This window comes from Micrasema longulum, unplaced genomic scaffold, assembly GCF_059751315.1.
Source record: "Micrasema longulum isolate JH-2025_06_02 unplaced genomic scaffold, ASM5975131v1 h1tg000678l, whole genome shotgun sequence".
Taxonomy (NCBI): domain Eukaryota; kingdom Metazoa; phylum Arthropoda; class Insecta; order Trichoptera; family Brachycentridae; genus Micrasema; species Micrasema longulum.
In genome coordinates, this window is record NW_028277874.1 from 1,663,301 (window position 1) to 1,688,728 (window position 25,428).

At 33.4% G+C, this 25,428-nt stretch overlaps 1 protein-coding gene across 1 annotated transcript in view; it reads right to left on the reverse strand.

The window, feature by feature from the left end:
• Nucleotides 1-25,428, reverse strand: part of Cln7 (CLN7/MFS domain-containing 8) — a 58,014-nt gene that overhangs the window by 5,565 nt on the left and 27,021 nt on the right. The window contains exon 3 of the mRNA XM_088229493.1: nt 3,801-4,044. Coding sequence (XP_088085619.1) covers nt 3,801-4,044 — 244 coding nt within the window. The remainder of the gene's footprint in view (nt 1-3,800; nt 4,045-25,428) is intronic.

Consider the following 25,428-nt stretch of genomic DNA (forward strand, 5'->3'; position numbering starts at 1 on the left):
CAATAATTATTCAAACATAAATATTATTTTCTGTAAATGTCAAACTACACCAACAGCACAAATGCGAAGCTCTTCTTATTTACAGGGGTGCATTGATAAGAATATGTTTTTTTAAATATAATAAACGAGAGTTAATATTATTTATACATGCCCCAAAATTCAGTGAAAAGAAATAAATAGGTCGAAATTTTAAGGAGTTCAAGGAAAGAATCTGATTGGGATCCACCAAAAACAAATAATGTCGATTGTTGTAGAACATTGAAAATACAAACATTTTTACACACGAAAAATGAGCATTCTCATGCATATATTGTGCGTATAAAACAGCATGCAAACAAAAACAATGGTGGGTTTAGCGTTAGCGTCTAGCGTAAAAGTTTACAAAATGTAAGAAAAAGCACCACTAATGTGTTTGGCCAGGACCCGCCTGTGACATGTATATATAAAAAGTTAAATAAACAAAAATAAGAATAAATAAAAACCTCGTTAAATTAATTGATTTCATTGATCAATAATAATCTAAGGAGTGGTATGAACAGAAGTCCAATAAACATGAAATGTCCGATACACCATTCAAATCCAATATAGATAGATACTTTACTATTGTAACACATTTTCTATTATTGTGTTCATACCACAATGCCATGCCAACACAAATGTTTGTTTTTTTAACCCTTCCTTTACTGTGCTGAAAAAATTTGCGCGTTTCGGTGGTGTGTAGTCAATACACTTACAAAAATGGGGAATTTAAAATCTGAAAACTCAAACATTCATAGGCAATACGGAAATATCACGTACTACGAAAACTGATAAAAATATATGAAATGGATTTAGAAAAAATAATTGTGCTTCCAAAATCAAAATGGATATTGTGGAGAAATGTTTTCATATATAACTTTGAAAAAGAAAATAAAAAATATATAATATAACTAGAAACGCGACATGTTTGGCATCGATAGTTGTGACGTCAAGATTCGTGACGATGTTCTATAAAAATTTGAATGGTTTGGAACAAAGTTGATAACTAACACAAATCGTGACGTAATAGAGGCGGGGCCAATGCAATGACCGTTTTTGCGGGAATTCAAATTTACATATTGAAAAATATTTTTTAAACTACTAATAAGTAGTAAAAATTCTGTTTTTTACTGGACAGTATTTCATAGACCCTTATTATTTTTAAAATGTTAAAATTGATATTTCCCTACTGTTTCAATCAACTGTATTTGAAGTCAAAAGTGATAATATTTGAAATATAATCGCTAAAAACATGTAAAAACCATTTGCTAACGCTCACAGCGCGAGCAAACAGACCACCCTTAATGGAGCTCTGAGAGCAACTGGCGTACGGTGGCAGTGGTATAAGCTGGCCTGCGTTACGCATGGAATTGTCTCTCTCACACGCGAATATACCTATAGTATCGAGAGTGAGAATTAAAGAGTGAGTGAGACAATCATATACTTGGTAGTCTTTAACTTCGTACACCGCGACTTGCAACACATTAGTAAGCTTGATTTATGTCCAATTTCTGACAAAATGCTTTTTCTGTACCCAATAAGTATTTATTATTTAATAATAAATTCTTTCATTAATTACGTAAATGTGTAATAAAGGAATACCGATAATCTTAACCCAGTATTTATTATTTTTACAGAGATATAAACGTTATTAGATGCTATGTTACAGCTACACATCACCGTGAAGGGAGAGTTAATGGGAGTTGTTTATTATGCACAAGGCTTATTCATATTTACTGCAATAGGTGTGTTCTTTCTGACTGCTCTAACTATTGTTTGAGGATCTGGCGGGATAGTCGATTGTGGCCTTGTTATGTTAAAACTATAATACAAAAATCAACTATTGTTCTATACAAATTAAATCAATCTAGACCAATTTTTTGTAAAACTCCACGTTTTGTTTTATATAAAATACTTCAAGGAAAAAAGCAATTGATTATGGCTTCTCCTTCTTCTCCTTGATGCTAAAATCCAGAGTAAGATTTAGTCACTTTTACAAGTGCTCTGTTTTGATTTCCATTTTCTAATAGTAAGTTTTTACAAGTTGAAACTGGTTCCCTTAATTAAAATATTTATATAAAAAAACCTTGTACGAGCATTGTGCTGAGACCTTCTTTTATTTTAATCTTTGAGTACAAAAAATAAATACTTCGGTGGACTTAATGATAAAAGCAATATCTTCTAGCTAACCAAAAAAACAGATTGGTCAAAAGTTTATACTAAAAAACAAAATATATATTAAAAGATACATCCATAAAAAATCTAATTAATTAATAATAACAGCTCTTTTTCAATTGGGAGATTGCAAGGCTTGCACATAAAAACTGAAATGAAAGTAAATTATGTTTTTTTTTTTTTTTAAGAAAAAAAGAAATATTTGCGTTCTTATGATTTACCCAAATATTTAATTTTGAGAGCCATTTTCAACGAGTTGTAAATAACTCACTATTAGAAAATTGGAATCGAGTTGGGGTAGAGTAGGATTCGAACCACGGAACTTTGGTCCGTGAGTCCGAGACACTAGCCACGGGACCACAACCCGATTCATAGATGTTATGCATATTAAAGGATGAGGAATGTGAACTCAGGTAATGAGTTTGGAAGGAGATAGGAAGAGGAACAAGGAAAGAAAGAAGGAATAGAAAATACAAAAAAATAAAACGTAATAACAAAATGAAGGGAAGTTAGGGTTCTAAGGATATATAGCAATGTTTCAGGCGTTTCTTGAAAGTGGCCAGAGAAGGTGCATTTTTTTATATGAAGAGGTAGCTCATTCTAAAGTCTAGCACTTTGAACACAAAAGGGATTGTTGAATAATTATGCGCTGTATCGAGGAATGGAAAGTGTTCTCTCCTGAGAAGAGAGAAGCGAAAGACCATGATCAGAAAGATAAATTAAATTTTCAGCAAGATATTTTGTGTCGCATGACCAGATAATATTAACATTTGTCGAATATTTAGTACATTCTCGAATTGGAACCGTGTCGCAGGTGGGAAAGCTGGGAACATCAAAGCAGTACAGTTATTAAATTAATAAGGTTATTTTGGTTATTCTGATGACAACTATCAAGTGGAGGCGAGACGACTGGCTGGACTTATATGGCCTTAACAACGCTTGTCTACTTTACAAGACATCAGATTTTCGCGGCCGAAGAACGAGAAATGAAGAGTTGGTTGCTGACAGATGTCTGGGGAGACTGAAGATACCACGCGCGCCACTTAGGGCGCGGACGTGGATCAAATGAGTTAGGTTACTCTCAACAAGGCTTCTTGAGTTGCAATCGATGGTTCGTACTCTCTGGAACTCTAGGTTAACTAACTCAGTCAAACGTGAATGCCGAGTATTGTATAATGCCAGTACTCCTATATGGGTGCGAATCCTGGCACCTTAACAAAACTTAAAAAACCAAACTTCTGTGTTTTGGGAGTAAGTTCTTGAAGAGAATGTCGGGAATAAGGTGGTTTGATTTCATAACTAACATTGAAGTCCAAGAATGGACGCAACAGACTCCTAACAAGCGTTTTGAGGGTGCGGCGGTGGACCTGGGTTGAATGCATGCTGCGGATGCCTCGGGAGAGCCTTAACCCCTGGGGTCGCTCTTGATTATGATCTTTCCGCTTTATTCGGCATAACTACAGGATGCGGGATTGGCATTGAGAGTGCTGGCTAGCAATTAGATCTGAAGGCATCTATAAGATAAGGATGAGGAAAAAAAGGAAAATGAAAGATCAACGGTTCTCATCTAGTTTTACATGCCCCTCCCAATCCTATTATTAATATACCTGAACTTATTCCGATGAGGAGCCGAGAGAACAGCATCCAATACTTCTTGTGGGTGACAAACACTTCGAGGAATGCGTGCATCCCACTGGCGAACACAAAGAGAAGAAGGGTAACGATGAGGGGTATCCTGATGGAGCCACTCTTGTTGGCCCAAAGTCCAATCACGGGGGAAAACAACATCTGGCCGAAGGGGTTGGCTGCGACCACAAAACCCATAAACTCCTTCCCGGCATTGGGATCCAACTAGGAAATAAACAATAAGAATAAATAATACAATCGATCTTACAGTACGGAATTGTGGAATGTAGAGGATACTGGAAATCAAATTTACACCCTCTATTAATTTCATAAAAAAACATTTTTAAGATTGTAACTAAAAAACAAAGAATAAATCCATTTAGTTAAGTATTTTAAGAATTTTGTGTAAATACAGTAAAATAAATGTTAAAAAAAGAATCTCGGGGAGAAAAAGATACATATTTTACAAAATTTAAAAAACACAAGATTTTCCTTTAATTTAAGCATGCACATGTCCAACACTAGTGAAGCTATGCACGCTTAAACCAATTAATAAATTGAATGGTTAATTTTGAAAATAACCAAAGTGAAAATTTGTAATATCCATTAAAACCTCAGGGTAATAATGCGTAACCTAGAGAGGAGCCCAAACGTAGGAAAACCATTCTATGACTATTGGGTATTAAGTTAGCTACAGTTCGCAGCAAAACAATGGGCCGTACTCAGGTCGAGAATCGCCAAATGGATATTAATTTGCATTGTAAATACTTTTAAATATGTTCCTGTGTATTTATTATTGCAGGGTTATTCCAATTTATTTTTCTATAATTCGCCTTTATTTTATAAAACTGAAAATACATGTTTATTTATTTATTTATTTATTCATTTTATTCACAATATACTTATGTTACATTTATTGAGACATAAATCCCAACTCCATGGAACCAAAGTCCTGTGCTGAGTTTGTTTGTTTGTCTGGCGAGTCGTAGCGGCCTGAAATTTGGACACGTCATTTTAGACGTGATTTCAAAGTTAACGTTGCTATTTTCCAGTAAAATCTTAGTCGACCTCTACTCGATAAAAACTCCATTAACACATTTGACGCTCCTACTGCTGCAACCAAACATACTGCAATTCACCATAGTCGACTTTTATTTATTATAACGTAAATATCCAAGTTATTTACAAACAAAGCCAAGCACAGCTACAAAAGCATCCGATCGAACCGTTATGTTTAATTAAGAATAAAGGTTTCAGCTCTTAAACTTCACATACATCAACAGATGACAGAATTGAAGGGATATAGATATTCGAATATGGGCAGAATGGTGAATGTTACACAGTGTGTAATCTGGCCACATGTCATATGCCCGGTAGATGCCTAGACTTCTATATTACCTTCTCTCAAATGTTCTTCATCTCTGTTGTAATATGTTAATATTAACAACTCCCTAGGGAGTTAATCCAGTCCTTGTCTACAAAAAATTTGACAAACTCAAAATATTGTCGTATCATACTCTTTTTTCGAGTGTTTTTATTTTTTTTCCGCTGTAAAATCGTTTAGTTCATTTCATTTAGTATGTAACAGTTGGCGATAGCTGAAATGACAAATCATGCCGTGTAAATTAAATCCTCCATGGTGTAGTGGCTAAGACGCTTGACTCGCGCACGGAAGGTTACGGGTTCGATTCCCGGTGAGAACAAAACATTTAAATGCGACTTTTCTCAAGCCTGGGTGTTCTATGCTGTAATTCACAACTGTAATTGATTGAGGATCGTTTTTTCAAAACACGATATTAGCCCCACATGGCGATTTCTTTTTTTAAATATATAAAATAGCCAGTATGGAGACGCGTAGAGTAATCGTACCTGAAAAACCCCGAAACACATTAAAAACCAGCTTTAAAAAATATCAAAGTCTTACACAATAAAATATCATGTTTTGAATAACGATATATTATCCTTAATAGGGAAATATAACTTTTTTTTTACATTTTTAAAATAATAAAGGTCTATGAAATACTGTTCAGTAAAAAATTTTTTTTTGCTAATTATTAGGAGCATAAATAATACTTTTACATTTGTAATTTTGAATTCCCGCGAAAACAGCGATTCTATTGGCCACGCCCCTAATACGTCACGATTCATGTTTATTTGTTCCTGCCATTGAGATTTGTGTAGAACAAAATCACGAATCTTGACGTCACAACAACCAAGGCCAAACACGTAGCGTTTTTCTCCGAACGTATTTTTATTGAATTTCTTTTTTACATTTATGTATGAAAACATTTCCACACAATATTGATTTTGAAAATACAATTAATTATTTTAAATCCATTTCATATATTTTTATCGGTATTTTTTTTTTGCACCACAACCAGCCAGGAGGCCCATTACAGTGGTGAATTACATCACAGAACAACCAGGCTTGAGAAAAATCACATTTCATTTTTGTGTTCTCACCGGGAATCGAACCCGGAACCTTCCGTGAGTGAGTCAAGCGTCTTGACCACTACACCACGGAGGCTGTCGTATGTGATATTTCCCTATTTCGATATTTTATATTGAGTGCTAATGAAATATAAAACCAAAATTATAAACTCTCAATTAGATTATGTTAGGTTTAATTTTTAAAACAGATTATTCACACGATTTGAAGAGAATCACAAAAAACTCTCTCCTGAAAAATTGTGTTTCGAGCGAATGTCGTGTTTTGAAAAAAACGGTCGTCAATTGGCCTATAATTCTGGTTTATTTGTAAATTTTGTATCTTTCTTGTAATGACCGTTGTTTTCTTGAAATAAATAAATAAAAAAATAAAGTAAAATACCAAAATAAAAACTACATACTGTTTCACGGAAAAGGGTTAATCGTATCGTAAAGCTGAACGGTCAAGAAAATGAATTAATATTGTATTGAAAAACAAAGAAAACTCTTTACTGTTCGGGTTACATTTTCCCTCAATTCCAGTGTTATGTTGCTTGTGTGTGTGTAAATGTGTGCTCGTGTAAACACACAAATATTATATACATACATACACCTAGGTCACATGTAAATGTGCGAGTGCCAATGACTTTTCTTTGTTTCGCAAATTCAAGTACACGCAAATAAATTTTAGCATTCATTCAACCATTAGCATGCAATTATAGGATTTAATCAGTAATTCCCAATGACAAATAATTAAATAGACACGTAAAAAGCGCCCAAGAAAATGGCATTTTAATTCGCGGGAAAAATCAGTTTTTTTTATATATATATATATATATTTTTTTACGCCTCCACTCGTTTGCGAGTGATTTTGGCTCTTGGAAACAAGAATAATAAATTTAAAGAATATACGCTTCAGTGAACGACAAAAAAAACCATACCCACGAAAAAATATAATATAATGTGAGGTAGTTAAAATCAGTATGAGAGAGTTATGTGACAGTAAAATATTATTACCATCTAAATTAAACGTAAACATAACATGAAATTTCGGGCCAAAAGTAAAGAGGGACATTCAATTAGACTTATTATTTAAATTTGGCAAATAATGTTAAACAAATTCAAATATTTTTATTATTTGTCCTTAAGAATTTAGTCAGAAGTAAATTAGTATCCAAATCGTTCTGGGCGAGTAAAAATTTTACGTTAAGAGGGAACGTATTATATTCTTCACAAATATTTTAAAGGAATTCGCTTCTGTCGTAGAGGGGATAGTCGAAGAACAGATGATCTAATGTCTCATCGTCATTTTCACAAAGACACGTTGCCGAAGTAAAGACGCCTATTCTCGATAAGTGCGAGGCAACGAGACGATGTCCTATTCTCATTCTTGATATTAGAGAGAAATTCAATGTTGATTGCTTTGCGATTTCAAACCATGGTATAATGGGGATGGAGCATTGGATACTCCTATAAAACAACCCAATTTTTAATTATTGGGTCTATAAAATATAAAGGTCTCATAATGTAATTGAAATGATAGTCCGGCTCTTTTGTCGGAGTTATCATTAAATGTCCCCGGCTACCGCACCCGTCACACGTCGAGCTCTCTATTTCATGTGCCAGCAGTTCATACGAACTAGGCCCAGAACTCTCCATTTATACGTTTTGCTCGTGAAAATAATTTGAACTTTCCCCTTATTGATCCATTTGATTGTAAAAAAATAACATTTAAAATGCGCGTCTTAAAACATACTTTTTTGTCTTATACTTAGTTTCAATAATAAAGTCTTATTTTATCTTATCTTATTTTATTTTATTTTATTATATTTTATCTCTAATTCTTAATATTTTAAATATATTTGTATTTTCGACACTTGTGCAATATTTACACACATGTCCACTCTCATTCCAATATAACACCCACTCACCCACCCTCTCACTCACTTACACTCACACAAACACACTAGTATGTATTGTAGGTGTATTTAATGTATTTCTGTGGATATCTGTCATTGGTTTTATTCTCTGTATATTTTATTTGTTGTATTTTTGTTACATATATTACTGTTGATATCCCCAATAAATAAAATTTAAATTTTAAAAAAAAACACATTGCATATGTATATTTCTTCCAACACATTGAAACTATTGTATACATTATATAATGTGTTTTTTTTATGAGAAAATAAAATAAAATAAAATAAAAATAAAATAAAATACCATATTTTCCTATTAACACTTTGTACCTTACAGCATTTTAAATTTGCGCCGACAATATAATGTATGGAACAGAAAGACAGTAGGTACAGAATGAATACCCCGTGTACGGATTTGTATTGCATAGTAATATAAACGCTCGTAATTTTCCACACTTTGGCCACGAGTGATGCAAGTTTGTGATTAAATTGTATTCTGGATTCTGGCAAACACTATTAATTACTGAAAGGGAGATTGTGGAGTTCGTCATTTTGTTTAGAAACCGGTGCCAGTGAATGCGCTGCCTCCACATACCCGAAAACCGTTTTAAAGACCAAGGAAAGAGAGACGAAGAGACGGGCACGTCTCGAAACCGGTAGACATAAAAAGTCTATTTTTTTATTTTTTTTTTATTTATTGGGGATATCAACAGTAATACAAATATAACAAATAACATATACAGAGAATAAAACCAATGACAGATATCCACAGAAATACATTAAATACACGTACAATACATACTAGTGTGTTTGTGTGAGTGTAAGTGAGTGAGAGGGTGGGTGTGTGGGTGTTATATTGGAAAGAGGGTGTCAGGTATCGAAAATATAAATATATATAAAATATTAAGAAATAGAGATACAATTTAATAAAATAAAAATTTATTATTGAAACTAAGTATAAGACAAAAAAGTATGTTTTAAGACGCGCATTTTAAATGTTATTTTTTTACAATCAAATGGATCAATAAGGGGAAAGTTCAAATTATATTCACTAGCAAAACGTATAAGTGGAGAGTTCTGGGCATAGTTCGTACGAACTGCTGGCACATGAAATAGAGAGCTCGACGTGTGACGGGTGCGGTAGCCGGGGACATTTAATGATAACTCTGACAAAAGAGCCGGACTATCAAGGCGTCCACTGAGTATGTCATGAAGCACCCCCATGTCCAACAGTAGACGGCGATCTTCTAAAGTAAGCAAGTGGTGTTTTTTGCAGGAAGACATATAATTGAGATCGGTATACCTGCATCTCCAGTTAAGATGTCTAAGAAATGTCCATTGAATTTTCTCAAACTTTTCTTTATGTGTGACATATTGTGGAGACCAAACAGAAGAGGCATACTCGAGCAAACTGCGAACATGAGCAAAGTAGACCATTTTAATACACGCGATATCTTTAAATACCTGACATGTACGAAGTACAAAACCAAGGTTTCTATGTGCACGGGTCAGTATGTCATCGAAGTGATTCTCAAATGTAAGTTTGCTATCAAGAATAACACCCAGATCGCGTACGGTATCAACTCTCTGAACAGGTTGGTTTAATAATATATAATGATATGGGATTGGATGTCGACCTCGCGAAAAAGAAATAAGCAAACACTTTGATACATTGACGTTAATACGATTTTTCAAATAGTATTCTGTCAAACGGTTTAGATCATCTTGAAGTTTAAAACAGTCAAGGGGATTCTTAACTTTGAAGTATATTTTTTTATCATCTGCGTACATCAAAAATCTTGCGCTTATAAATACAACATAAATATCATAGAGATACGCATTGTAAAACAATGGTCCCAAATGTGAACCCTGGGGTACTCCGGAGGAAATATCAGCAAACTCAGATCGAAAACCACCAAGAACAACAGCTTGGCTTCTATTGCTGAAATATAAGTGGTTAGATACCTCAGAGTAATGATACGTGAACCTATAGAGAAGCCCTATCACTATGTTTCATAGAACGCAAGCGATGTTGGTTTGTTTATTAGCAACAAATTGGTGGCCATTTTGTTTTGCTTGACATCATACACATAACGGTTCGATCGGATGCTTTTGTAGCTGTACTTGACTTTGTTTGTAAATAAATTTGATATTTACGTTATAATAAATAAAAATCGACTATGGTGAATTGCAGTATGTTTGGTTGCAGCAGTAGGAGCGTCAAAGGTGTTAAAGGAGTCAGTTTTCACAGGTAATTGATTTCGAATATTTTTAAATGATTTACATTGATTTTTGGCATTTATTGTCCCGACACGTGTATTATGTTGCTTAAAAACTTTCCTTATATCAACATATTTACTTCAGATACTATTTTTTCTCAATTTAGGGGATAAATTTGTGAATTAAAGTATGTTTACTGTTAATATTGACAGTTGATTACGGACAATATGTCGGGGCCGCACTAGGCATCCATATAAAGTTTGAGTCTTTATCAAGTAGAGGTCGATTCAAATTTTACTCGAAAATAGCAACGTTAACCTTGAAATCGCATCTAAAATTACGTGTCCAAATTTCAAGCCGCTACGACTCGCCGTTTCGGAGATGTAACGGACAAACAAACAAACTCAACACGGGACTTGGGTTCCGTGGAGTTGTGATTTTGTCTCAATAAATGTAACATAAGTATATTGTGAATAAAATAAATAGACACACACATGTATTTTCAGTTATATTAAAATAAATATAGGCGAATTATAGAAAAATAAATTGGAATAACCCTGCAATAATAAATGCACAGGTACATATTTAAAAGTATTTACAATACAAATTAATATCTATTTAGCGATTCTCGAGTACGGCCCTTTGTTTTGCTGCGAACTGTAGCTAACTTAATACCCAATAGTCATAGAATGGTTTTCCTACGTTTGGGCTCCTCTATATCTTGGCGCATTATTACGCTGAGTTAAATACTAATATTTGAAATATTTTTCAGTTAGTCTGTTTGTTTGAAGGAGAAAAATATAAAACATTCATTCGTTCTGTTTCCCGTATAATAAAGTCGATGTTATTTAAAAATACAGGAAATAATAGCGTACATTATTTATAGACCCACTAGAATGTTTACACTTCCCAGTCATAGATAATAGATACACACACGGGTATTTAATTAATTACGTTAGCAAAAAATCATATGGATGTTTGGAAATCGATTAACTCCAAAAATCTAAATATTTATGAACTGTAAGTTTGTACTTTATACATATATTTAGTTTATAGTAAAATCTTTAGAATAAATTATATTTAGTCATCGCTGACTGTTACATGCTAGTGAATTCAGCCTTCAAGTCTCTTCTAACAGATTACTAGTTTTTGGTGACCGAACGAAACAAGATTTTCATCCGAAACCGAATATCGGCTTCTGTTCTATGTTCGGCTGAAACCGAAACTTATTTAAATATGTCGCAAAAGAGAGGAAAAACATTTTTGAGAAGGGAATATGGGAGTCTAGGCGTTTACAGGGCTTATGACCTGTCGTTGGCTGGTTGAAGCGGCCACTTTACACACTGCGTAACATTCACTATTCTGCCTATGTTTGAACATCCACATTTCTTCAACTCTTCCATCTGTTGACTTTTGTGAAGTAAGAGCTGAAACATTTATCATGCGGGTGAGATTTACCCGGTTTAACCAATACTGGGCAACGCCTAAAAACAATTTTACAATTTATCAAGTAGTTAATTTAACAATGTTTTGAGTGTGTCCAAATGCTCGCAGACCAGCCAATGACAGGTCATAGGCCATGTGAATTCCTTGACTCCCATGCTCCGTTCTCAAAAACGTTTTCCTTCTCTGTTGCAAAAAAAATAAAAAATGAACAACTCCCTAGGGAGAAAATCCAGCCAGTCTGCAAGCATTTAGACACACTTAAAACATTGTTGAAGGTTTAAAACAGTTTAAGTTTAGTTTAGTTTATTTCTGCGATTGGTCCGCTGACGATAAGTAAACCGGAAATCTTCCACAATTCTCTTATCATTGGTTGATTCATATGAACTTGGGATGTCGTTCAAAGTGGTTTGTTTTTTTTAAATATATTTTTCGCTCTAATTCGAAAACATTTTTTGTATCCAATTTCCCGTAGGGCTGAAGTTCCTCCACTTTGAATAGGTAATTAGTATACGTATCATAATGATCGTACATAACATACAGTTGGCTCTGTCTGTCTGCCAAGGCGCAAACACAGACATGCAGGCTAGTTGCACACACGTTTGCATGGAGACGGACATGTTAATTGGTGCCAAATATTGGCGCCTTGAACTTGAATGAGAACTCAACTCATGAACCAATGAAAAATTAGATCTTGAAATAATTTTATTTCCCTAACTAGTACCTACATAAATTTAAAGTACAGGTAAACGTCGTTTTACGCCGGGCTCCCGTTCCGAGAGACACCGGCGTAGAATGAACACAAACAAAATCGAAGATATAGGATTGGGTTGTGTCAAAATTCTAAGAAAAATCTATTTATTTATTTTATTCATTATTTACATACAATATAACTTTTTTTTTACAGGACTCACCGAGCCAATTAATATGGCTTGTCGGTAAAGATCCTTTACATGAAAACATATGCTAACACTACTTAGTTTTATAATAATAATTACTACTAACAATATTTTGAGTTTGTCCAAATTTTTGTAGACAAGGACTGGATTCAACTCCCTGGGGAGCTGTTTATATTAACATATTACAACAGTCAATTACCAATTACCTGTGAAAACTGACTTCTTTAACACATTTGGCGCTCCTACTGCTGCAACCAAACATACTGCAATTCACCATAGTCGATTTTTATTTATTATAACGTAAATATCCAAGTTATTTACAAGCAAAGCCAAGCACACTGACAAAAGCATCCGACAGAACCGTCATGTGTTTGTTGTCAAACAAAACAAAATGGTTGCTAACCAACAAACCAACATCGCTTGTGTTCTATGAAACATAGTGATAGGGCTTCTCTCTAAGTTACGCATTATTACTCTGAGAGTATTGTAGTGTTTATTAAAACGATAAGATCTACTTTTATACTTGTACCGTGAAAATAAATATTTATTATTGAAAACAAAAATTATTACTCAAACCCATATTTATTTTAAGCCATGTTTTGAGTGTAAGGAATAGAAGAGCATGTCTAAGGAACAGCATGAATGTGAGGGAACCCAGGCCCAGGGAAGGGATGAAAATCAGGATAGAAGTGAGTGGCGCTCATTCCTCTCTACCTATCCCGCAAAAGAGTTATGGGGCGTGAGGCGTGATGGTATAGATAGATATTTTAATTACAACATTGTGACGTTATCACACAGCTATTACAAGGTAATCACGGTTGGTATTATTATTCTGGTAAGAAGCCCTGTAAATGCCTTGATAACCCATATTTGTTTCCAGAGCTTCTCTGTTAAGATATCAAAAATGTTGTTATTAGACCAGTATGGGTATAATCTAGCAAATAATTTGTCTTTGTAGGTACACATTCGAATAATAAGAGATCACCTCCTATTGTAAAAATATATTTTTTTATTAATATAATTAACGTCAAAATGTTAAATGAATGTACTTGTAACAAATACTATTCATAATGATGATCAAATACATTAAAAACATTTTAATAAAATAAGTGAATATTATTATTTCAGACTTGTTGCTCTATGGAATAGAAAAAAATATACATTTATAATTCGCCATTCTAATTTCGGAATATATAAGTTTAAACGAAAGAAAAATTCCACAAAGAAATATATAGTATTTATAAAGAGAATATTATAGCCCTTATTTAGTTTTTTCCGAGTGGGATTGGAAGAATATCGGCTATTGGACTTGAATCAATGTCTAACTCAAATATGACAATTTCGGACTGGGTTTTGTGTGGAGCTGAGACAGCTATACAGGGTGTTCATTAAACCCCGTCACATCCGAAACCACGATGATCAGTATGAGCAAGAAGACATATTGGCACATTAAAATATTTTTTTAGAACAAAAAAATAAAATATCAAAAAAAGCAAATGGTTGCTTACTTCTGCAGGGCCGAAACGGGTATGGGGGAGTCAGATACTGCGCCGCGCTCCCCTCACTTCTCCCCTGCAGAAGTAAGCAACCATTTGTTTTTTCAAATATTTTATTTTTAAAAAAATCTTTGTCCAAAATATTTTTTTAAATATGCTAATATGTCTTCTTGCCCATACTGATCATTGTGGTTTCGGATGTGACAGGGTTTAAAGAACACCCTGTATATCCCTTTATATGTCTCTTTTGTTTCTTATTTTCTGATAACGATACAGATACTTGGCAATCCGGATGACTGGAGTTCGGATTAACGGAGTTCTACTGTATTTTGTTATTTATTTATTTTTATTTGGGAAAAAAACAACAGTTTTTACATATATTGTATACAGAAAATAAGAATATATATAAACAAAAATTGTGAAAACAGTCAATAAAAATTTTCCAGTGGTGTAAGCTATTGATTAAGTACATTAACGGTATCAAAATAAAAGCAATTTTTAGGCACTTAGAAGTTGCAAATAAAATAAAAATACATATACATTATATACCGTCATAAAAATAAAGTACATAGAAACAAGATAAATTTAAATTTTAAGAATAAGAAAAGAAAAAAAGTTATATAAAAATAATGTAAAAGGTACAAAATATAATAATGAACATACGAGTACATACATAATTACTGACATCGTATAATTCAGCGGGTGTACTGTCCATAAGGAAACTTCTATATTTCATATGGGAGAGATGAAAAATGTCTGCGTGACCGGAGAGAACAGTATTATAATAATGACATGCTCTAAAGAAAAAGTCGTTTTTCCTTGAGTTAGTCCTAGGTACTGGCAAATTAAATGTAGTATAGAGTCTTGTTCTGTTGGGTACAAGATATAGGCAGACAGCCTTAGCCAGCGTACCGATATCTCGTGTACTGCCTTTTTTCTGCGTATTCTTCCTAACAAAAAGCATCTCAAAGCCGCAGCCGTTTTAAAATAAGACCATAAATTATTTTCTACGTTATTTAAAAACAGCACATAAGTCGCATTTCATTTGTAGCAAGTAGCAACGAAGTAACTAGTATTTACGCGTTGACTTGATGTGTTATCTACTCAACAAATAGAAAACTTTTACAACATGGCTTGTGCTTTTGACACCATAATAATTTAGAAATTATTTATTCAGTATTACAAACCAAGATACAATTTATTTACATTTCAAACCGTATATGTGGAAAGTAGAAACGGTAAATTTATGGCCATAGTGGCGAGCGTTTAGTGGCGCGGCGCGGGCGCGTCGAACTAAAACATATGGTAACAAAAAGCGTCCATAGTCCATAGTGACATTTGGTTTTCATTTCGAAGATGTCCCTACAATGATGTTCAAATTAAGAATATATCTGTAAAACCTTTGGAAATTATAGATTACAAGAATATTGGATTCCATATTGTCAAACATAATTACCCAAATAACCCTAATGGGGTCCTTAACCCTTTATAGGACACATATTTTATGTAAATTTACTTTTTGCAAACCTAATAAAATATCAAAAATCTTTAGTGTTTGTCCAAATTTCTGAAGACAAGAACTGGATACAACCCCCTCAAGAACTGTTAATATTACAACAGATATGGAGAGTATTTTAGAGAAGGGAATATAGAAGTCTAGGCATCTACGGAGCTTATGACCATTAACTGGTTTAGGTGGCCACTCCACACACTGAATAACATTCACCATTCCGTCTATATTTGAACATCTACGTTCCTTCAGTTCTTCCACCTGTTGATGTTCGTAAAGTCAAATAGCTGAAACCTTTATTGAATGTTATACAGTGTGAAAAGTGGCCTAATAAACCAGCCAATGACAGGTCACAAGCTCTCCCACTCTCTTCTCTAATCTCACATTCTTTTCTCTAAAATATTTTCCATTTTTAATAATATACAAACATTCAAAGGAAAAAAAACCCACTAATTTACAATACTATCGAAACTGTAGATTTCCAAATAATTTAACCTGACACAAATGAAATACAACAAACAAATATGTATGTATGTGTGTATATATATGTATATGTATGTATATGTGTGTATATATGTATGTATGTGTATATGTATGTATGTGTATATGTATGTATGTGTATATGTATGAATGTAGTATGTATGCTTTATATTTAAATATTTAATTGTATTTTTACATTTAATGTAAACTGTAATATTTTTTTTCTTTTCTTCTCTTTTGGGCTATAACTGTTTTTCTATTTCTTCAATATTGTTTTTATTTATAGGAAACATATTCGAAAATCATATTTGCCGCAACAAATCGGTTTCTTAGAACAGACATTTGCCCATATAGGAACCGATTGCAACATTAGGCATATTAATATTTCTGGCTTGCCGACCCTTCATATACTGAGCCTACTCCTAGTACAAGCAGAATTTGCCAGAGTGTTTTTTGTGCCATTTTTGTAACAATGTATGTATAAACTAATAAATGAATGAATGAATGAACTGCGACATTAAATCGTTATTTATATGTTGGGGGAAAAAACTTTGATGATTTTCCATAAATCTTAAAATCAATATCAAATAAATCTAATGCATGCATGGCATGTGATGCTAATGACCTTATCTCCCTTAGTAGGCTCACATTTTTTTTTATTCTTAAAAACGTTTTTTTATATATATTTATTCTGCTTGTGTAAGAAAAGGTTTTAGGCGTATATATTGTTGTTGAATATTTAGTTATAAAGGCGCTAAACTTGCTTTGTTTCTTTGTTGTTCTCAATATGTGTTATTTTCTAAAGGCTAATATTATTTATGTCCCGAATTGAGTTGTTGTAACTCCCGGGAATGTAATTCAACATATTATACTTGTAAAATACTTTGTGTTATATGATTAATAAAGAAAAAAATATATATAATTTTTTATTTTTTTTAAAACACATGAGACCCACCCTATCTTGAACTCTATACAGTAGAAAGTTGTGTATCATATAGAATATAATATCTAATTTTAAGGAATCTGTTCTAGATAGTAAAAATAAAATGTAAATAAAATATAATACTATGTATCTTTTTTGGGTGATACCGTGTATGTTGGATTTGATCCGACGTTTCGGCTACCATTGCAGGAGCCATCTTCAGGGAAAACTGTGTGTTTTATAGAGAAATGTATGTGTTTATGTACTAGTAGTTTGTACCGTGTCACAGTCAGCAGTAGGCACATTTCTAGTTTTGTAGGAAAGAATAATTATGTTTATGTACTAGTAATTTGTACTGTGTTGCAGCCGGCAGTAGGCACATTTCTATTCGTTTTTGTCATATGTAGTGCTGGGAACCATGTTGAATTTAATTTAAGCCCGTCGTCTTTGTTTATATTATTTGGATGTCTGTGTATTTCAATTGCCTCTTTTATTATTCGTGCACTATAATTACTAGGTTTATGTAGAATTTTTGGTTAAAAGGCGAAAAAATGTCCTGTGTCTATAAAGTGTTCCGCTATTGCGGATTTGTCTGGATGCCCAAACAGGGCGCACAGCAAAGAAGAGAATTGACGAACACAAAAGAGCGTGTAAACTTGGGCATCCAGACAATAATACATTATATCAATCCATTAGTTAACCCAAAAAAAAAAAAAAAATTGTTGATAATGATCTTTAAGATAAAAATAACTTTATTGAATTTACTTACATATAACTTTGAATTATCTATCCTTACCTCTGTTCTGTATAAATACATTTAACTCTTTAATAAAGATACCAGTCTCGAAGATGTCGCGAAAGCGATGAAACCGGTCACTGGATATTCCAAATTTGTGGATTAAAGTATTACTCGTGTTTTATTTATATAATAAATTACAATGAACTTCCATCAAGAATTTTCACTTACAAACTTAAATGTTTTATGTTTTCTTTTTTTGATAAAAATAAAATGCTACTACAGTAGTTAACGTGTGGTTCAATAATCGCTTTGTAAATAGTTTTGCAAGAGTCCTTATCAATAAATCTTCTGATCTTTCTTTTATTAGTACTTTTTTTCTGCTGGTAAACCACGTGAAAACACGGGACCGGGACACAACGCATGGTTATTATAATCACGTGTTTACACAGCTCCGGGATACAAAGCACAGAAAATGGAGTGAGGCCCTGTATATGTGCGAACATTGCAATGCCCAATGTGGCTCTCCACAACGGCCAATGTTGGCAAAACTATCGAACAAAAAATACTCATTTAATTATTTCAAATAAACCTGAGCAGTTTCAATTGATTTAACCCAGAATTTTTTTAATTCTGACACTTTTAAGAAACCCTCCACAAAGCATGAAATTTCACAAAAATGGGCCGGGCACAGGGTAAATTCTATGTGTATTCGGCCGGTACTCAAAGTGTTAACTTAAGACTATTTTGTAAATATTTTTTTAAAAATAAATAAATAAAAAAAATGAAAAGAAATTTGTACAAAAAATCTCTGTTTTGATGTCAAAAATGTTACAAATAAAATATTTTATTTTATAAAAAAAATAAACATACTGTATTTAAATTTATTTCAACAGAGAGGGAAAACATTTTTGAGAAAGTAATATGGAAGTCTAGGCATTTACAGGGCTTATGACCTGTCATTGGCTGGTTTAAGAGGCCACTTTACACATTGTGTAACATTCACCATTCTGCCCATGTTTGAACATCCACATTTCATCAACTTTTCAAAATGGAAGAGTTGAGGAAATGTGGATGTTCAAACATGGGCAGAATGGTGAATGTTACACAGTGTGTAAAGTGGCCACTTAAACCAGCCAATGACAGGTCATAAGCCCTGTAAATGCCTAGACTTCCATATTCCTTTCTCAAAAATGTTTTCCCTCTCTGTTGAAATAAATTTAAATATGAACAACTCCCTAGGGAGGAAATCCAGCCAGTCTGCAAGCATTTGGACATAATCAAACATTGTTGAAACATATTGTATTTAAAAAAATCTGAGTGGAATAGTGATTTATCAGTTTACGTTATTACGATACCATTGTGACATAAGACTTATAATTAATACGAGATATAAGAAAGTAAATACATACTTTAATTTTGGTGGTATATTTATGTACCGCTTTATTCTAGGTGTCCTATAAAGGGTTAACTGAATCCCTAACTAAATATTAAATTCACATTATACAAGAGTGTATAATGTGAATTTTATCAAATAAAAGTATTTTATCCTGACCAATTAACTAACTGCATACACAATAAATAAGTGTTTCATTCGTTTTCTAAAACATTGTAAGAAAAAAATGTTTTCTGAATTGTAGGTTAATTTAAGTATCGTATTTATTATGAATGATGGATAAAGGAATGGTTTGCGTCATACTGATGTTAATCAGTCAGTCTATCACAAAACGAAATAATTCAGAGCAAAATGGGCACCAAGTCATTGGAACAATACACACCATCCCTCGGTAACTGCACATATGTGCATCTGCCATCTTCCAAGAATTAGCGAGTAGTCCGTTAGCCACATGTCCGGCAATAACTATTTATTTATTTACACTTTTACGTTTGTATTCTTTTTTTAATACAGAATAATGTTCCCTCACTGGGGTTGTCCCGTGCCGAGGAAAACATTTTACAAAATGTGAAACATGCCTTAAATTAGCCATTTAACAAAGTGAACATAATAATAACAATAAAAAAAAAACGTAATTAATCCAATTAACTTAATTATCATTAACATAATAAACAAAAAAAAAACTAAAATATTCATAAAAAACATAACCAATTTATATAGACCAATAGAACAAATTTCATAAACAGCACACACATTTTACCCATTTGGCTTGATCCACTCATCGATCCGTGCGCAACCCACCTCCACTAACCATTTCTTAATAGCAATTTTATATGTGAGAACTTACTAATTGTCCTTATGGATAATAGAAGTAGATTGTACACTTTAACCGAGTAGTAGGCCAATCCTCTTTGACCGAAGGTTGTATTTATTTTTTTTATTTTTTTGCAGCATCAGGGTGGAGTATCTAGTAACTCTTGTATTTGTAACGGAAGGAAGATAATAATGTTTACGTGCGTATAGTAACAAAGCTTTTACATAAAGTTGTTTTATAGATTTTACATTAGGATTTTCAAATATACCGAGGGAGCTAGTTACCTACAATCTACAAAAGCTACCCTTCGGATATTTTAATTTATTTTGCTAACCATATTGTTTAAGCAGTGCTTCATTTATTTAAATGTTGATCGTTTATTTTTTAGCAGGAACACTTGACGAATTATCTACTGAGCTCAATGTTTATTTTTAGTAAATTTATTCATATAATTTTAAGTTTCTAGAATTCCACTCGTCCATGCGCTATGTAGCTTTAAGACGATTGGTAATCTAGCAACAATATGTAAATGTTAATACCTTAATTTGTAAATGGGATTTAGAATTTTAACCGCCCATGCGCTCAGTAGCTGCAAGAATTGTTATAATCTAACATTTATTTTTAAATATGTTTTTTTTTAAATATTTTAATTGCATTCAAGCATTAAACTTAATTTTTAAATTAAAATGTAAATGGGAGCTAGATTTCTTACCATCCATCCACTCTGTAACTGCAAGACGTGCTGTAATCTAGCTCCTACTTGTTTTGGTAAAAATTCGAAATTCTAAAAGTATTTTTAAAGTTCGAGATTAGCATTTAGCAAAAGATTGACAAATCTGCTTTCCTTCGATATTTTTAATTTTATTTGCTTTTTATATATCTGGATATTTTTATGTTTTTTCACTATGTATTTTTGTATTATTTAATTTAGTACTCACTCGTATTTGGCGTATTATTTATTACTCCTATTTCTTACTATAGTATAGCGTGAGTTTCTAGAAACCATATCTTAATTTTCATTTCAATGATGTTTTTATATATATATTATTTTTCTAATTATTTTAATGATACTATTATTTTGTATATTTGATGATGTATGAATCTAAATTTGTATAATTTATTTTCTATTTCGAATTACATTTAAATATTTATCTGTTTTTTTTTACATTGTATTCTTTGGAATTTTATTATTTATACCTTGTTTTTCTGGATTGTTATTCTATTGCATCACATGTCATTATAATTTAATCTAATTAATTTTACTAAGTATTTTTTATTTTTAATTATTATGGCTTAACACGTACACCGCCTAAAAAGCCTGAATAAGTTCATTGATATTTAAACGAGTGGAATTTCGAATGAATAAAATAAATAAAAAAACTGATCATAATTGAAAACGAGGAACTAGAATCCCAGTCGTCCATGCGCTATGTAGCTGCAAGACGTGCTAAGATATCAATTTACTGTACAGCGCCCTTGAGGTGATTTTCACGAAAATTGCGCTGTACAAATTATCCAACTATAATAATAATGATGACAAATTATTACTGAAATAACTCACTGACTAATTTCTTTATTATCTGCAGCTGGTAAAAATCGAATCAAGGACATTATTAGTTTCGATACATCTAAATACACAATGATAATTCTGATCAATTAATTAGATTAATTGAATGAGGAGGCGCTCTTCTATCGTTGTATTAAAATATGTAAAAATATAAGAAAATGATACGAGATAATGATTGGTTATGCAACGCATGTTGGTTATACAAGAAAATAAAACGTGTTAATGATTCGTTTAACACATAAAATGATGACAAACTTGAAGGTCATCTTGTATCATTAAAATAATATGAGTATTCGACGGTGGTAATATTTTAATTTAAACTTATAGCACCCGCTTCAATCGCAATGCATTTTTTCGCATATTGCTATCCTACTGTTACACCATAGTTACGCATTAACGACTCCTCTAACATGTGCAGTAGGTTCGCATACTCTCGCATTCCAACGCGATGCCCTTCTGACATCCCTTCAGCCACCCGCGCTTACCCCACGCTCTGCAAGGCCCCTAAATTTGTCATCACCGCTTAATTTTGGTATTTATAAGGCAGATTCCTAGCCATAAGTCAAAAGCCAAAAGTCAGAAGTCAGAGTAATCAGGGTCGTCTTCTAACCTTTCTGCTTACCTATCTTCTTGGTACTTTTTTGTAAAGACGCCTACTCAGGGCACCTAACCAGCTTGCTTTCCTTATCTGGAAATCTTCGGTACCAGGCTACGCCTTGGCTCTTATCCCGTACGATCATGTTATACTCCCTGCTTCTGCTTACCTAGTCGCTTACCTTATTTGGTACATCCGGTTACTTTGGCCAGACATATAATTTGAGTAACCCATATCACAGAAGTTGATCCCTAGTACCTATTCAGCTAAGTACGAACGCTGGCTGTTTCGCAACTTCTAAATACGGTGCGCGACATCAGTTACCAGGAAGAGATAGCTCGGATGTCCAAAACACCACGTGTTTTTGCCACCCGGAACTTGAAATCAACCCCGTGTCTTGAAAGAATAACTCCTTCGCCTCTCAATCTGTAAAGCCAGTGCTTCTCAACCCGTGTTACCAATGATATTGTATTTCTTGAATTTTCAAGTGCTTGTTCTGTATTTTTTATGTGCAAAGCATACACTATGTGGTCAAACATTTTAATAAACGTTAGTAAACATTAGTATTTAACCACTTGCCGACTTTTTATGTCTACCGGTTTCGAGACGTACCCGTCTCTTCGTCAGAACACTCACTACACTAATGTGGAAATACTAAAATACACTATCGCCTTTACCATCACCGTAGTATACGAGTACATAGTATTTACGAAAAAATACATAAATTACATGCAGAGTTTAAGGGGATACACACACCACCATGTCCGAACATGCACTAAAACTAGCTTAATTATATTTAGGGATATGTCGCAGAATTTGAAGGGGAGGGGTTAGAAAGGGGAGGGGCTAAGTGGTTGAACGTTACACGATTGGTTAATTTGAGATGTACTGTATTTATGTATGAACTGAATCAATAAATATATGTGAAATATAACCAAACGTGTTATAAACAGTATTTTTATAACGTGTAATTTTCTGCTAATAATATTGTTATATTTTAGGAAAGTTGTAATAAAGTTATTGTAATAATTTGGAAAAAGAAACCATTATTTCTTATTTTGCAAATGGAGATTTCAATTTCCGCGTCTGTATAAACAAACAGATAGCCGATAGCCAATCCTTGTTTATTGATAACCTCAAAGTCCACTATACGGAAGGTTGAATTAATAATAAATTGGCTATCATTTAACATAATTTTTCAATCTAAATAATGTAATTTATTTTGAATTAATTCAAGTAAATTTGTAAAGAAAAATATAAACATACAAAATTAATAAGCCGATAACTTTGGTGAACTGTTGACACGGGTCATTAATAAAAAAAATAAAAAAACTTTGCCTTTTTAAAAAAATATATCAATTATTTCAGGTACATATGTTACAAACTTAAAATGTGATAAATAAGATAAAATACTGATTCAAAATGAATTTCTGAAGTTGAAAAATATAAACATCAATAAATAAAATAATTTTGCCGGGTGAACGTGAAATATGTATTTATTTTAAGGGTAGTTTAAACTGCTTAGATAAATAGTTCATTCTTCATGCAACAGATGATCAAATTACACTACGTTTGATTTACCAATGCAGCGCCCTATGCACCAATGGGTGCAGAAAGGGGAATTATGATGATAATTTTAATATCCATCAAGTGTTGGGCGCTCCATTTGTGCTCCACTCCACAGCAGCGTATCATTTTTGTTTAGGATCAGTCTTACGCTTCAAGTGCCAGTCTAGGAACAACTTAATATTGCAGTGTACACCTTTAACACCTGTACACCTTCGAAACATTTTTTTTTCAAAGAAGTGCGTTCTTATGATTTACCCAAATATGGACATTTTGGGGGCATTTTCAACGAGTTATAAATTATTTAGCATTAAAAAATGAAAATCACGTCGGGGTAGAGTGCAGTTCGAACCACGGACCTCAGATCCCCGAGTCCGCAACACTAGCCGCAAGACCACAACCCGATTCAATCATCCCACCTCCACCCTGAAAAGAATCGCACCAGGGACCTCAAGCTTAGTAGGTGAACGCGCCAACCACTACACTACGAGGCGAAATTATCTTTACTCGATTTCCTTATTCAGGACTTTTACCTGAGAGCCGCCATGGTGTCGAAAACGCTGTTAAAGCCTTCCAAAACCATTCTTCGGAGATACTACCTCCAGACTCCAGAGTGAAAGAGAATTGTGAAAAGAGTGTAAAAAACTTTAAATCGAATATTTTGAAAAGCAATAAAACGATTTGTAATAAAAAAAACCTTTCTTTTATTGTTTTTGTAGAAACAAAAGGCAGCCCTCTACTTTCTTGAAATGCTCCTCATCCAACGCGGTTCTCAGCTTTAAGAGCCGAGTTGTGGTCCAGTGGCTAGTGTCGCGGACTCACGGATAGAGGTACGAATGTCAAACCCCGTTCTACAGCAACTTGATTCCAATTTTTTAATAGTGAGTTATTTGAAACTCGCTGAAAATGATCCCCAAAATAGAAATATTTGAGTAAATCATAAAAACACGTTTATTTCTTTTTAAAAAAAAGCCTTATTCTTCTTCTCGTGCCACTCCTATCGCAGGTTGGCGACCATTATTTGAAAATCCTCTCGATCTTGGGCCACTCTGATGAACATTGCGGCATTTGGTATTCCAAACCACTGCCGAAGATTCCTGAGCCATGGTGTTCTTTTACGCCTTATACTCCACTCCGTCTACGCTCAATCTTCCCTTGCACTTTAAGCTGTGAAGAGCATATTTTTCTCCACGGAATATTTGGCCGAAGTATGCGGCCCAACGTCATTTGACAGTGGTTAACAGTTCTCAGTCTATTTCTGTTATTTTCAGTACCCTTTCGTTGGACACTCGATCACCCAATTTCAAATGCCCAAATTTAATTTGTCATGGAGAATTTTAGGGTCCATACTTCCACTCCATACAACAGTACGGATAACACGTATGCTTGTACAGCTCTCCATTTCGTGTTAAACCTCAGGTCTCGGTCGCATAGAAGTATTCGCAATTTGCAGAAGGTTGACCTCGCCATTTCAATTCTTCATTTTACTTGAGAGTCTGGGTTCCACTCATCATTCAGCCAGCAGCCCAAGTATTTAAAACGGGAGATCTGTTATATTGCTCCACCGTCAATAGTAAGGTTGACGTCGGTGCCTCTCTGTTTGCTGACTACCATGGTTT